Raw genomic sequence first — 14,988 nt, 5'->3', positions numbered from 1 at the left:
AATTTACATAAAAAGAATTATGTTTTTTTTAATTGGCAACACTGCCGCAAGATTATATATTATTTTATTTAGAGATATATTTAAAAAAATATTATTTTTATTTGTTTACGAATATTAAAATGAAAACAAATGATACTTTATTGAATTCGATTTTCAAATAAACACTCGTTTTTTATAATAAGTAAAATAAACGATTCTTTTGATTTGATATATTATTTATATTTAAAAATATATTTCAGTAGGTCGCTTCGTTTGCAGTAATAGTTTATTTCGTAGAATAGAGGGTAATTTAAAATTGAAACCGCCCGCAGCGCTTTCTGAAGAATTGTTCCGTTAATCCCGGTAGCGTGGCTTTTGTGTCCCGGATTAAAGGGGCGGCGCCCGCTGTTCAGGCGCTCCAATAACGGACCGAGCGCCCTCCCTGGACGCGACGACAATAAAAGTCGAGTCACAGTCAACATGTTTATTAGCCGGGCCAAATTGAATTAGTCGAGTCCCGCAGGTAAGAACATACATACACTATTAATTTATTATAACTGTAAGTAATATCACGCATACATAATCTATGTACAAAAGTCAACAGTCACTGGCACTAGCCGTTGTACGAGTCCAGGTGGTTCTCGCCGACGATGTCGATGTCGCTGTCGCTGTGGGTCGAAGACTCGGACTCCGAGCCGTCCGGATGACTTCCATAAGCCGAGAAGCGGGGCCGAGGAGACATCTTCGCTCTGCCCGCCGTCGACGCCTGTGTAAAATCATATACAGCTCGAATTAACATATGTAGACTCCGGTTGTTCTATGAATGTATCACTAGCTCTGCGCGATAACGCCTCTCTGACCCCCATCATAACGAACTACAAACCGTAAGTCATATACTAAATATTTTTTCATTAGTAATACATTCATATATACCTATTTACATACAACTTTATATAAAATCATCCCTATAAAGCAGAAAATTAATTTGCATATATTTGAAACAAGAAAAACTCTCGCGCAGTGTGCTCCGGCGTTATTTTATCATGAGCTTTGGATCTTTGAAACATTTATTTAACTGTAAAAGACTGGTTTAATCTAATAATATCCAAATCCCAAGTAAAGACGAGTAGTGCAGTGGCGTAGCTAGGGTATGTGCCGCCCAGAGCGATCCTTAAAATTGCCACCCCCTCTCCCATACATTTTATGCAGGGTCATAAAATCAGCATTTCTTAAAATACTACATTGGTTATTATTGATCTCTTGTTATTCGTGGATTTATATATGTTTTAGTACATTCAGGGTTAAGAACCAAACTAGACGATCCCATCGCGAATATGCCGCCCCCAAGCAAGTGCCGCCCGGGGCGGCCCGCTCCCCCATAGCTACGCCACTGGAGTAGTGAAGTAGTATATTGTTTTTTGCGCTCTCCTATTGGTCAAAATTCGGTATAGATGTGCTTTATTCGATTCTCAGTCGTAATATTATTATAAAAAATCTTAATATTCACGCTTGATAACGATGGCACGATTTTATTGCTTTTGACCTGGTCTGGAAATTCACTATATGACAACACTGAGCAGCAAAGAAAACACGACTAATTATCATGTATTTTTAATAATTTTTAAAGCCTAATTGATATATTTCGCATAAAATATGCTTTCAGAAAATATATCGCAACCGTGGCTAATTTTTATATTTATTTGTAGCATAGAAAGGGTTAACTCCTAGTATTATTTATTCAAAATATTGCCATTTTTGCCATTCAAAAAGTTATATTATGATGTTAAAAAATATATAAAATGCCATTTTTTGATGAGGCCCGGAATCATTGTTTTCCCAGAGCCCGGGTTTCGCTCTCATGTGTATGCGATTGTTATTACTTTATATTAGGTAAAGCGAAAAGAAATGACGTTTTTTTAATACCGGAGAAAAATTAATTATCCGAATAATAATTTACGTTATTTTCTATGATATCTTTCCACAATTTGGGCAACTTTTCGATGCCTTTTTTGAAGAAACTTGGTTCCTTTGATTCAAAAACAGCATCTGATTTCGTTGGTTAATTTTTCATTTCTAAGCAAATGTTCTATGCTTCGAAATAAATGATAATCGGAGGGTGCAATATCGGGGGAGTAAGGTGGATGAGACAGCAATTCCAAATCAAGCTCCTTGATTTTTTGTTGAGTGAGTTTCGATGCATGCGTTATCGTGCTGTAGAATACGTTGCCGATTATTCACCGGTACCGACCATTTTTTTAACAATTCCGCCTTTAATTTATCTAATTGGCCACAATAGACCTCGGCTGTTATGATTTGGTCAGATTTTAACAGATCGTAATAAATCACCCCTGAAAAATCGCACCAGAAGCACAATACAACTTTTTTCAATGTTAAGTACGGTCAAGGGGTCGCAAGTGGTGTTTCTCCTTTAAAAAGTCACTGTTTACGTTATTTGGACTGTTGTACAGGATCCATTTCTCGTCTCCAGTGACAATTCTTCGTATAAACGGATCGGTTTCATACCTGCTAAGCAGCGAAGAACAAATGTTCACATATGATCCATGGCCGACTGCGACAAATTGTGCGGAACCCAAGCTCCTTCCTATGTTTTTTCCCAGCATTTTTAAATGATCTTTTACAGTGGACCAGGGACAACCGATGTCTTGAGATAATTCCTTAATCTGCTTCCACTAACGATTTCAGCACTTCATTATCGATTTTTTGAGGTCTTCTTGATATCGGTTTGTCTTTTAAATTTCTGTTTTTAAATTGTTTAAACCAACGATGACATTCATGAACTTTCAAAATATCGTTATAAGTTTCACAAACACTCTCAGTAGCTTCTTTGGGTTTTAACCCCTTGTCAAATAAAAACAACAAAACACATCGCAATTGCATCTCGTCGATCTCTAGTCATGACATTTTTTCTATGGGTAGAAATAAAAATAAATAAATGAAAACCGTTGCATGATGAACAGAGCTTCCAAATAATAATAATATTGACGTACTTACGCAACGGCAAACAAGAGAAAACTGACTTCTTTCCGCTTTGCCTAATATTTAAAGCCTAGCTTTATGGGAAATTATTTTTAAAGTAACTTAAAGTAAACTATTGTATCTATTTTGTTATCTATATTCTACGGTTTTTTCTAGTACATATTTAATATTTAAATAATCAAATATTGATAAACGTATATTTAGTGTAGTATTGCTATTGTTTTTCTATAACGGCAATAACAGCATTTCGAGTTTTTTTTAATCTACTGTACAGGCGGCCCTCGACTTTTGCACATAATTGGTTCCTGAAAATGTGTGCGAATGTTGAATGTACGAAAGTCGAGGGAAGTAATAAAATTGAAATTGTGTGTATTTTAAAATATTTATTTATCAAATAAATATAAGATATTTAAGAGGCGTTTAAGAGGCACGTTTAAGTGGGATTTGCGGGTGTTTCCTTTGAAAAGTTATCAAGAGTTAACTGTTTTCCACTATTCTTTTTCTTTTCTTCGTATATTATTTTATAACATGCTATGTTTTTATTGATCGCCTTACGCACTTTAGATATGCGTTCTCCATTGGGATCACAATCTTCCATAATATTTGAAAATTTGTCAAGGTGCGTGAAGGCTCCATTCATATTTTTCATTGTTAAAGAGATTTCCAAAATAAACCTTTCTCATCTACATTAAATATTTGGCTAGAGGTATATTCTCCATCTTCAATAATTTTGGATAATTAGGAAATACATTTTTTTGCGGCATCTTTATCCGCATCAGCCGATTCTCCAGTAAATTTAATATTATGAAAAGAATGCCTCATTTTAAAATTATAAAATCAACTGTTACTTGCTTAAAAAACCGTGTTAAAATCTTTTTTTAATCTATCCTTCCAATCTTTGTGCAAACTAAGAGCTTTTGCTTGAATAATTGAAATACTCAGAGGGACATCTTTTTGATGTTGGTCATCGATCCACGATGACAAAGATTTTCCATTTCATCCATGTTTTTTTTAGCTGTGTTTTTTTGGAAACATATCTTTAAAATTGCGGAAATATATCTTTATTTTCCACAATTTTGCACGTATTTCTTAATTATATTTTTATTTTGCAAAATTTAACATATCGTAGACCTCTTTGTATCATACGAACGTCCGATTGAAGCAAAAGATTCACCGCTATCAGAACGTCTAATAATTTCCATCTTTGTCTCGAATCGTGTGAAGTTTATGAGTCCTTGATTTATTTTTGTTCGTATCAACACAAGTTTTTCCGTTTCTCACTCGTGTTTATATTTTTTTTTATTTTAAAAAAAAAAATTAAATTTAAAAAAATTGTTTTTTTTTTAAATGTGCGAAATAGCGAATTGTGCGAAAGTCGAACGTCCGAAAGTCGAGGGCCGTCGGTACATATAAATTTAATTACCTCGTTTACAATTTGTAAATGCATGAACTAATTTTATGGGTTGCTAATATACCATTAAATATACACTTATTTAACGCTAACTATATAGAATATTATTATAAAAATTAAAACATAGCCGTTTGGTTTATATATAGATGTTTTCAATCATAGACCAGCGATTGGTACTAGCAAAATATTTATTTTGTAGATAAATTCAACCGACGACAGTTTAGTTTTTAATAATGAAGGTTTTTTTATAAAATATTAAAAATGAAATAAAGTATCGCACGCTCACCTGAGATGTATCCGACGCAATCTGTTTGTTGGAAAAGTCGACGGCCGAGTTTTCTGCAAAGAAAAGCGAGAGTTGAGGGTTGGCAACAGTAAGATTGGGGCAAGATGGCCGCCCAAATAAAAGTGTCGTCTCTCGCGATTGGTCGACGGCGGAAACGTCTTAGGGTGGCTGGGAGGAGAATCCGGCGTCTTGGAGATGCACGCCGCAAACGCACCGATCGATACCTATCTCAATCGAATCAGCGAGACGCCGACGTTAACTGACTTATTGTGTTACATATTCACTTATCCGAATAATACTTCGTTCTGCGCTCTATTATATTTTAATAACGTCTCCCTATTCGCGCTCCCTCCCGACCCTTTGTCGCCGCCGTCAAAGTCGCGCCCGATGTTTAACCAATTTGCACTGCCAGATCGTAAATGCAAAAGCACTTTAAAAAGCCGGAACGTTTTTCAGTTTAAGCGAATTAAATCGTAACATAAGTTATAGAGAAGCGATTGACGCGATCGGTGGCCGATGATGCGAACGAGATCATTGGATTACAATAGAACTTTCAGAGGCTTTATGCGACTGAAAACTTCACACAGTTTCTATAACTCAATTTTAATTTACGTAACTAAGCTCGTTTTTTTCTTGTTGAATAGTTAAACTTGCGTATTACTAATTTATTATTATTCTGTTTGAACGTTTGAAATATGTTCCGTTAATATTGGATCATATTTACTTGAACGTTGAACTAATCCAATAAAACTGCAGTTATAGGAACTTCTGATTTATTAATCAAATCCATAAAATCAAGCTATCTTTCAGACAGATTTTTACTTATTTTGTTTTGTCGTTAATTTCATTTTATAGCAGGTTCTCTACTCCAAGATCAGCTATAACTAATATAGTTTTATTTCAATGTATCTATTATTTATATAAAAATGTCTCGTTACTTGGAATTATTTAAAATAATACATTGCTTAGTTTTTTAAGCTCTAACAATTTGCAATTTTATGAAAATTAAAATATAACATCAGAATCAGTTTCTATAGACAATTCACATTATATAATCGCGCTTTCATTAAATACTAAAACTATATGTTTTATTTATTTATTTTTTATAAAAATATAATTCCAAAAAGAAATAATATTTATGCTATGATCAATTGATGAGGACTCGTGAGAATAATATTGTTGTATTTTATAAAAATCTATCTTTCAAACAATTTATTTAACTCGCAAGCAACTTCGTGATATTTTTTTATAAATCTGAGTGTTTATTATATGATATTAATAAGGTGCGTATTCTTAACATAATTTATCATAGTCTCAAAAATAAACACATGCCTGTTTATAAATCGCCGAGTTCGACCTCCCGTATTTATACCCAAGTCGTAGAGGAAATTGTCAATAACAGTGGTTGCTACTTAATATGTTTTATATTTTTTAACATTATAAAGGTAAAAACCTCTCTTGATTATTGAAAATACAAGATTTTAGTTCGTTGACAGACAAATTTTAAGGCGTAACTCTGTGGAAAGCCCTCATACAATATTAAAATCTGCCGATCCTCACGCGAAGCAGGCTCTTCTGTCTGATCATTATAAATTAATATAGCTTTTAGATTACCAATTAATTAAAAATTAGCAAGCACGTTGTTTCCATTCCAATACTTTCTTACGCAGCGGTTGTAAAACATTTAAAATCCCTATGAAAATTCTCAATAAATGAGAATTCTCGATTTGGCGTTGCTGAATAAAAGCTTTATTATAGAACCTACTATTATACAAGGCCAAACAGATCTCGCATGACGTCATAAGGGAGAGATACTATTATTTTTAGTACCGTTTTTTTTCTATTGACGTATATTTTTAATAATAATAAATTCGTAAAAATACGAATGTTTTTTTATAGGATAACTAACGAAAGTATTTGTGCATGTGTATCATACATATACTAATGATAAAATAAGACTTTTATTGATATAAAATATTGTATGTTTAAAAATACAATCTGGCAAATATCTGCTCGATTAAAAGTAACTATGAATTGGATTTGCTATTCAGTATTATATATATACATATATTTAGCATTAAATCGAAGCACAATTCCCAGCCTCTTACTTTTAAAGGTGAGAGCAGAAAATCAGCTAATTCGATTTTTTTACTCTATTTTTATCTCACCATCGTACCTTAGACTTGCCCTGATTCTCGTGACGTCACAACAAAGCTATTTGTCATTTATATAGATAGTATTGATTCAACACTCGAATAAGCACTACTTCTTACAGTAAAAGTTATACAATAAATTTACTATTAAATGTTATGATATATTACAGTATTATATTTCAATAATCTCTCTATATTTTTTATTAAGAAGAATAAAACATATTATTTTAAATGAAAGTTATAGTATTTCTAATTATATTCAAAATTATACCATATAAAATTAAGTATAGACATTTCTTCAGTTTGTTCGTTTAATCGGAACAGTAAATTTTATATAATAATATATAATTTTATAAAGCACAAGACTTACAAAGTAGTTTTTATACCTACAAATAAGCATTAAGACCACCTAGCTAAAAAGTCTGGGAATCGGTGACATATATATTTTTTTGTTCTATTTTAATCCTCCGTTACAACCCGACAGGTTAAATATAAATAAAATTAAAACCGCCCAACTGAAAATCTTGGAATCGGTGAAATATATCTATTTATATTTAATTATAAATTATTAAAATTAATTTTGTAGCGGAGTCAATTTTTATTAATAGCGCATTTTTATAGACAAAAATTCGAGTCTAGTGCTGTGGCTCGAGCCCGTAGCCATTGGGTTACCAGTCTAGATGTACCGGCTTACTTATATATTTTTTTATGAAATTGCATTGAAACTGCAATTATTTTTTTTGTGGTTATTGGTTATTTTTTATTGATTAATATTTTTTTTAAATAATTCTATTTAATTCTATTAAAGTATATAAATAATATATATTTTAACGTCAATATCTATCTATAGCGAAAGTGTTATTAATACAAAAAATACACACGATGGCAAAAATATTAAAAAATTAGTGTGTAAATTTTTTTTTTTGAATTTTTAGAATATCTTAAAAAAATATTTATAGCGACTTAATATTTTCAATGAATTGGTATCAAAAGCTAACTTTGATTGCTGAAATATGATTCTATCGTATTCAATAATAAAAATTATTGCTGAATATATTTTCAAAGCATATATGAATTTTATAAGAAAATTACTATATTTTTAAAACAATATCAATAACCTTTGTATAATTTGCGTATATTTTAAACATAGTGTTATGTTGTATGGTGTACCGCAAGGATTCAAGTTAGGAACATTATTATTTACGTACAATATTAGGTTTACCAAAAAAGCTCGTTTTTTTTGTAAATATAATCCATGCATAAAACATTTTAAAATACACAGTATTCACAATGGATGAATTTATTGTTAAAAAACTATTTTTTCGCAATTGTGTGTTAAACGAGAACCACATATATTTGCATTGTGGATTTTGTATATTAGTATCCTTTGAACAATCGATACACAGGAACATTGAGCATTTTTCTGTAAATTCAAATTGTTTGTTGTATGATTTGTGATAATTACATATATGTTTTTTTAATAACTAATAACGATATATATCTATGCAAAATTAGATGTACTTATTAAAAGTGTTGAACCCTTTGGCATTGTATTCCACACGAGCGCAAGATTAAATATGCTCTCCGATTACCGCATAGTGTAATTATATACGCCCAATTTTCTGTATATCTGTGTAATTGAGCGGTGCTTGAAGTACGTCAGATAATTGTGTCGGTTTATAAACTACTCTCGTCATCTTAGCCGGAAATATAATTGTTACAAATATTTGCTTTTCAGGCTTTTAGCTTACATTTCTGTATAAAGTCTGTATAAATCGATTGGTATGGCGAAATATTCTCTAATAGTAAAAAATCAATCAACTATAATAATTATATTTTAGGTATTGAGAATATTATTTAGAATATCCTAATCGTGGATTGAAAAAATCAAAAGATCACGCAATGCGATATCTCCAATAATAAATTCGATTTGGATCTATCCCTAAATAGCAAATACTTATCGAACTTTCAGATCGATTATCTCTAAACATGCCTCTGTTGACCTTAATATTTTTAACTCAAATAAATCTTACAATACTTGCTATTTTTAAATTTTCGATTGACATACCTGACATGAGATTAATAAAATTTGGAAGCTAAAAAGTTATATAGATTATAATGAAGAACAGTTCATGGTGAGTTTATAAATTTGTATTTATCATTAGTATCTCGAAAATAATAATAGTTTTTATCAAAGTAAATATTAAAAAAAAAATAAAGCTAGCTTTAAATTTTTTATATTTACATTTTGTCTTTGCGATTCTCGAGATTTCGCCAAAATATTTTTCAACATCATCGGGAGAATTAATTTTAGTAAGCAAGTTTTTATCATCGCACAGGATTAGTATTAAACGACGCGATCAATTGCGAACTCCTTCTCTCTATTTAGTGTTTAGATTATCGAAGGAGACGGGCTTTCGTTAGCCAACTGCCATTTAATGTCGGAAAGTGCACTACTTTGTCATTTTATTGATCACATTTGCATTCAATTTGTAAATATGATCTCAGTGGGAACAATTTGGCTAGAGAAAACATCAAAATCACTTTTGAGAGCAATAATAGTTCTTTTTACGCATTTCACTGTTATTCGAGTCCTCTATGACACTTTAGTTTTTCGAATCATTTAATTTTATTATTTTATGATTTTTTCTGTATTGTAATAATAAAATATATTGTTTAATATTTTGTCCTAGTTTAAATAAATTTAAATTTGATTGTTGTAAAAATACATTTTAATCGATCGAGCTCATAAGTAAAACAGTTAAAGTTTAACAATAATGAGTTTGTATTTGTATATTTTAATAAAATATTATATTACTTTGAAACATAGATTTATTTTACAACTGGTAATTAAAGTCATGACTTTCGTGTTTTATATAAAAAATATTGCAGTACCTTCAATATATTTCTTATTAAGTTAAAGTCCTGTCACAAAATTTGTATTTAACAGTTTTTAGATAAGATACGTTTTTGCATGTATTGTATATTTTTAAAAAGGGTATTGATGATAATGTTTTTTGTTAACTATAGAACCAGTAGGAATTTTATAATATATTAAATCGACTAAATAATCAGTGTAACTAAAAATATAATTCATCAGAAATATAGACGTTTTAATATTATTTTTGATCTATAAAATAAATTATAGTTATTTTATATAAATTACTTATTTTTTTGCACTTACAATACAAATACACTATATACAAAACAAGATGGAGATAATATAAATATTTTTAAGTGTTGATAAAATATGTAGAAACTCATTATCGTAAAAAATATTTTATATTATCAACAGCTGTTATTTAAAAAAAATATATTTTCACCGTGTAATATGTATTTATATTTATGGGTAAATTTAAATAAAATATATTTAATAACTATAGAACACATACGTTTATTTAATTTAAGATGAATTGAAATATTTAACTGATAAAATTTCCATAAAAATAAATCGAGATTTTCGGATTATTTTTTTTTGTCTAGGATATATTAAAATATGCGAACACGACAATGTCACAGTTTTAATCATATACATTTTTTTTATAAAGATCTACACTAACATTAGTCAACATAATCTGTTATATTTTATTTAAAATAGTAGCTATTTAAAAATATGAAAAACTAGTTTAGTTAAAAAAAATCTTCGAGAAGACAGTAAAAAATCAAAGAAGTATAAAAATAGTAATTAATATATTTATTTTTTAAAATGGTAGTTAAAAAAACTTTTTATATAGACAAGTTATAAAAATAAATATTCATATTTATTTTTTACTTCATATTTACTGTCTCCGACAATTTTTAAAAGATTGGACACTCCTGATACAAGCAATACAATAATGACATAAAAGTGTTTAATTTCGCTTTGTTCTATTCTAGAAAATATTGTAAAATTTATCGCTGCGTGGCTAATGAAATATGAGATTATTTGTAGAAAACCAGTAGGTTTAATTCGATTTTTTAAATAAATAAATTATTAAAAGGTCTCACCTTGTCTAGGTCGGTCTTTGTCCTGATGCTGGGCTTTTCTAAGCTGCTTCTTGTGCTTCATTCGCCTGTTCTGAAACCAAGTTTTCACTTGCGTTTCCGACAGGCTGAGGGCGCTGGCCAGCTCCACCCTCTCCGGTGTCGACAGGTACCGCTGCGATTCGAACCTCTTTTCGAGGCCTTAAAGGAGATTCAATTGCGAAAGACTGGCGTAAGGAAAGATGCGAGAAAATTAGTGAAGAAGGCGTACCGGTGAGTTGGGGGTCGGAGAAAACCGTGCGCGCTTTTCTTCTCCTGCAGTGCTTGAGGGCAGACAGGGACAGCTCCGAGGGTCCAAACAGAGCGTGGTAGGGTAGACCTTCCGAAAAACGACATTTAGATTATATAGATTCATATAATATTATAAACGATAGACGATCTCATTTCACTAATCGAATTGAATCGATCAATGTAATCGAAGTGCGATGTTAACTTTATTCGCTGTTGGTAATCGCTAATCAACATTCGTTTGCATATTTATCATTTTTGACAATTATCATTGAAGATTAAAAAAATATTTTAATATCATATAATACTGATAAGGCTATTAAAATATTTGAGGCCATTAGTTGTGTTGCGTAGATTTTTTTTAAACTTACAAAGATAATTTGAGCAACAGCAGTTCTTATTTTATGTGAACAATATAACTCTAACATAATACACATTTTAGAAAACCCAACAATATAAAACATAAGTATGTACTTATATAAGTAAGTCAAAAATATTGAATTTTATAAGCTAAATATCGGAATTTTAACCGATTTTTATACTCATTTTAAGTCTTTGTAAAATGATGTGAATGTTGAGAATGAAACGATTCATTTCTGCCTGAATTTTACAACCTTAAAATATATTGAAAAAAGTACTTTCTATTATTTTATTTGTATTTTTTTAATTAATCAAAGAAAGTACAGTGAGTGCAGAATATTTTGTTATAAATATTTCTCCTTTCGATTCTCACGGGAGGCATGAAATAATTATTTCATCTTTATTTATTCTATGGTTGTTGCCATTTTATCGGTAGTAGTCTTTGTCACATTTAAATCTTAAACTTACACAAACAAATGATATCGATCTTAGTCTATTCATAAGGTCGATATCATTTATTGGCAATAATTTTGGAGCTACTTTTGTTCATTTCAATTGTATTTTTTACTTTCATTATTATTTCCGTTAATGAATGGAGTATGTTGAGCTATAGTTCATTTATCACCTAGTTTAGGATGTTGGATTTGATTCGCCGCTAAATTTTGATGTATAAAAAAATATTTTCGAGACTGGTAAATTATTTCAATCTTATTAATGATTAAAAGCTTAAATTATAATTTTACACAATTATTTAGTACAATATTTTTTAAATGTCCGTAAAACGATGTTTAAAGAAAAAAACTATAAGTAAATAAATAAACATTAATCGTTAATGTGGATAATGACTTTCCTGATTTTTTAATATATATTGTATATATTTGCGATGTTTTGTTCTCACAAAGGGATGAATCTACAGTTCAGTTTGACTAGTCGGTCACCCTGAGAAGCTGTATCAGTGGGTATAAGTAAACAGGACTATATTGTTTTTTACAGATTATTATTTTATCGCCCTTTTAACTTTATTATAATTTTATATATTGTATTACTCTACGTGTATTAATTACTGAACGCTTAATGTTTTATTAATTTAGTTGAAAATATATTTTTTATTTGTTTTAATTAACCCATGCTCTCAGTTGCGTGAATTATGAGTGTATTTGTTTTTGTGCACTGACTCTTAAAAAAATACATTTTATATGAGAAAATGTTTGAAAACACTAATAGCGTTCCCACTGCGACGGCGCCAACACGATTTTATTGCTTTTGACGTGAATTTTTGACTTCTGAGAAGTGATAATTGTTTTTGCGCTCTCCTATTGACCAAAATTTGGTTTGAATATACTTTGATCAGCCCTCTGATATTAAAAGTCTATACTAATATCGGTAATTATAGCTATTATATTTTTTAAATATAGTGTGATATCAAAATGCGGTCAAACAATGGAGCAATATGTACTTATTCTTCCGCTTATTTTTCCCTGAGAGATGAGTTGGTTTAGTTTGTATTTTGGACTTGACCTAATAAAAGTTCTAAAAGTATATTTAGTTTTAGAACTTTCATTAGATTTGGGTTTGAACAGCAAATGAACGTTTCGCAACTGTCAAATTAAGCTTTATAGACATTTTAGAACGACATATTAGCGCCTATCAGTTCAATTATGTTTTCGCTAGTAGAAATATATAGCAATGGTTAAAATATATTTGGACTTTACTAGTGGAAATATAATTTTACCAAAAAATACACATTCACTGTAACAATTATACATCAGATGTAAATAAATAATGCTAAGTATGTAAATATATATATATTACTACATATAGAAAAGTTTAAATCATATAATTGTACTAGAATCTGCCATATAATTTATATTTTCACTGGTAAAAATATATATCTACTGGTGAAAATGATATGATTTCACTGAAATGACATATTTTAAAAAATATTTTCGGGATAGATTCGAGACTGTTTTTTCTAGATTTTCTTCTAGGAATAAGCACATGAAACTAAATGTATTAGTTATTTATTTTGCTGCGTCAAATTACTGACAATACAATCTATAAAAACATTTAATTTATTTAATTCAGCTGGTGCTGTTGTTGATTTTTCGTTATATTTTGCTTAGGTATTCGATCTAAAAATTCAGTTCAAATACCTAAATTTACTGCTACTAATCTACATTCGTTGAATATTTTATCTCATGTCAAATATTTTTTAAACGTTCAAAAAGCAATAAAGTAACAATAATTTACAAACAAATTTTAACACAAACGGAGCCGCGTCAAAAACTACAATCTGTTCCTTTGAATAATAATGTTTATTTTGAAACTACTATCTAGAAAGTGGGTGCCTTTGAGGGCAATGTTCCGCTCCTTTTATTTTTTGTGTGTTAAAAGGGCTGAAGGAACTTATACCCGAAATACATCAGTACATACATCTCAAGCAACTGTAGTTCAGATGCATTATTTGAGTCGGGAATCGGAAATTTATCCCGCGCTCTGTTGACAGACTGGTTATAAAACCACTTTAGTTTATTTTCCACAACTTCAGTTGTATTTAAAAAAAATTGATTGTTTTTGTCTAATGATCTATTTATTCTTGTTTTGTCCTTTATTTAATTGCGTTATTTAATGTTCCAAAATGGTATAAAATATTTTAAACGTTCTTCTATTGAAGTATTTTAGCTCTAGCTGATTTAGATCTTTTAAGAGAATATCAAAACATGATCTTATACAAATATGAATCTTAAACGAGTATTCGGACATTGTCAAAGTTTCGAATGTAATGCAGAAGATTCGAGTGAAGAGTGAAAAAGCGTACCTTGCGAGAGGAAATAGGGAGTCTCGACGCTCTTGTAGGGCCCGGGTGTCGTGTTGAGGTAGGCTCCGAGGGCCCCCATCGCCACCTGAATGTAGCCCTCGTGAGCTGCGATAGCCGGCGCCGGGTTCGCCTGAGGTCTGTAGCCGTGGCCTTCGGTCAGACCGTAGCACCCCTGAAAGGCCCTCTTAGGCGAGGAGGTCTCTTCGGAGGCGGTCCGGTAGGTCGGCGCCTGTTCTTGCTGCTGCTGCTGCTGCTTGCTCTTGCTGCCGCGGAAGAGGATGTCCTCGATGAGGAAGGACGTCTTGCAGGAGGGCTCCTCGGCGGAGCCCTGGCGCCGCTTGGCCTCAAAGCCCTTCCTCAGTTCCATGTCATGGTGCGCGTTGCTCGGCTCCTCGGTTACTACTGACCCCGCTCCGTAGTCTTCGGAAGGGTCGGGGCGGAACCGCCCTCGGCCGAGAGTCGGAAGCGGAGTCGGATCGTCTTCTGCGGGTCGTCGAGAGTCGTCTGCGGATTAAGGGAATTCGGGTAATCGGTCGAGGGCTGATCTGCGATTGGATAACCGGTCGCTTCGGGGTCGCGACGCCATTGGTCGGCGACGCCCGGACACGCCCCCGGGATTAGTACACCGGAGGAAAACTCTTCGCATTTTCCCTTTTCCGCAGTCGATTACCTACCGTTATGCGCCTTCGACTTTTAATATTGTTTATTTCGACTCTGCTTTGCTAATCGAGTT

The 14,988-nt window shown here is 31.5% G+C and overlaps 2 protein-coding genes across 2 annotated transcripts in view; one reads left to right on the top strand and one right to left on the bottom strand.

The window, feature by feature from the left end:
• The window catches only part of agt (O-6-alkylguanine-DNA alkyltransferase), a 595,014-nt gene that overhangs the window by 513,393 nt on the left and 66,633 nt on the right, over window positions 1-14,988 (top strand). The gene's annotated exons all lie outside the window — the stretch shown is intronic.
• On the bottom strand, window positions 449-14,879 carry LOC148238273 (brain-specific homeobox protein-like). Its single transcript, XM_088183946.1, has 5 exons — window positions 14,256-14,879; window positions 11,061-11,168; window positions 10,814-10,990; window positions 4,674-4,726; window positions 449-745 (listed from the first exon to the last, which is right to left on the bottom strand). Exons 1-5 carry the CDS (start codon window positions 14,620-14,622, stop codon window positions 593-595), a joined length of 858 nt encoding a protein of 285 aa, XP_088040072.1. The 5' UTR covers window positions 14,623-14,879; the 3' UTR covers window positions 449-592.

This window comes from Plectrocnemia conspersa, unplaced genomic scaffold (genome assembly GCF_051122295.1).
Source record: "Plectrocnemia conspersa isolate PC_06_02 unplaced genomic scaffold, ASM5112229v1 ptg000001l, whole genome shotgun sequence".
Classification (NCBI taxonomy): Eukaryota; Metazoa; Arthropoda; class Insecta; order Trichoptera; family Polycentropodidae; genus Plectrocnemia; species Plectrocnemia conspersa.
Note: the sequence above shows the minus strand (reverse complement) of the source record. Positions and strands in the feature narration are given on the sequence as shown.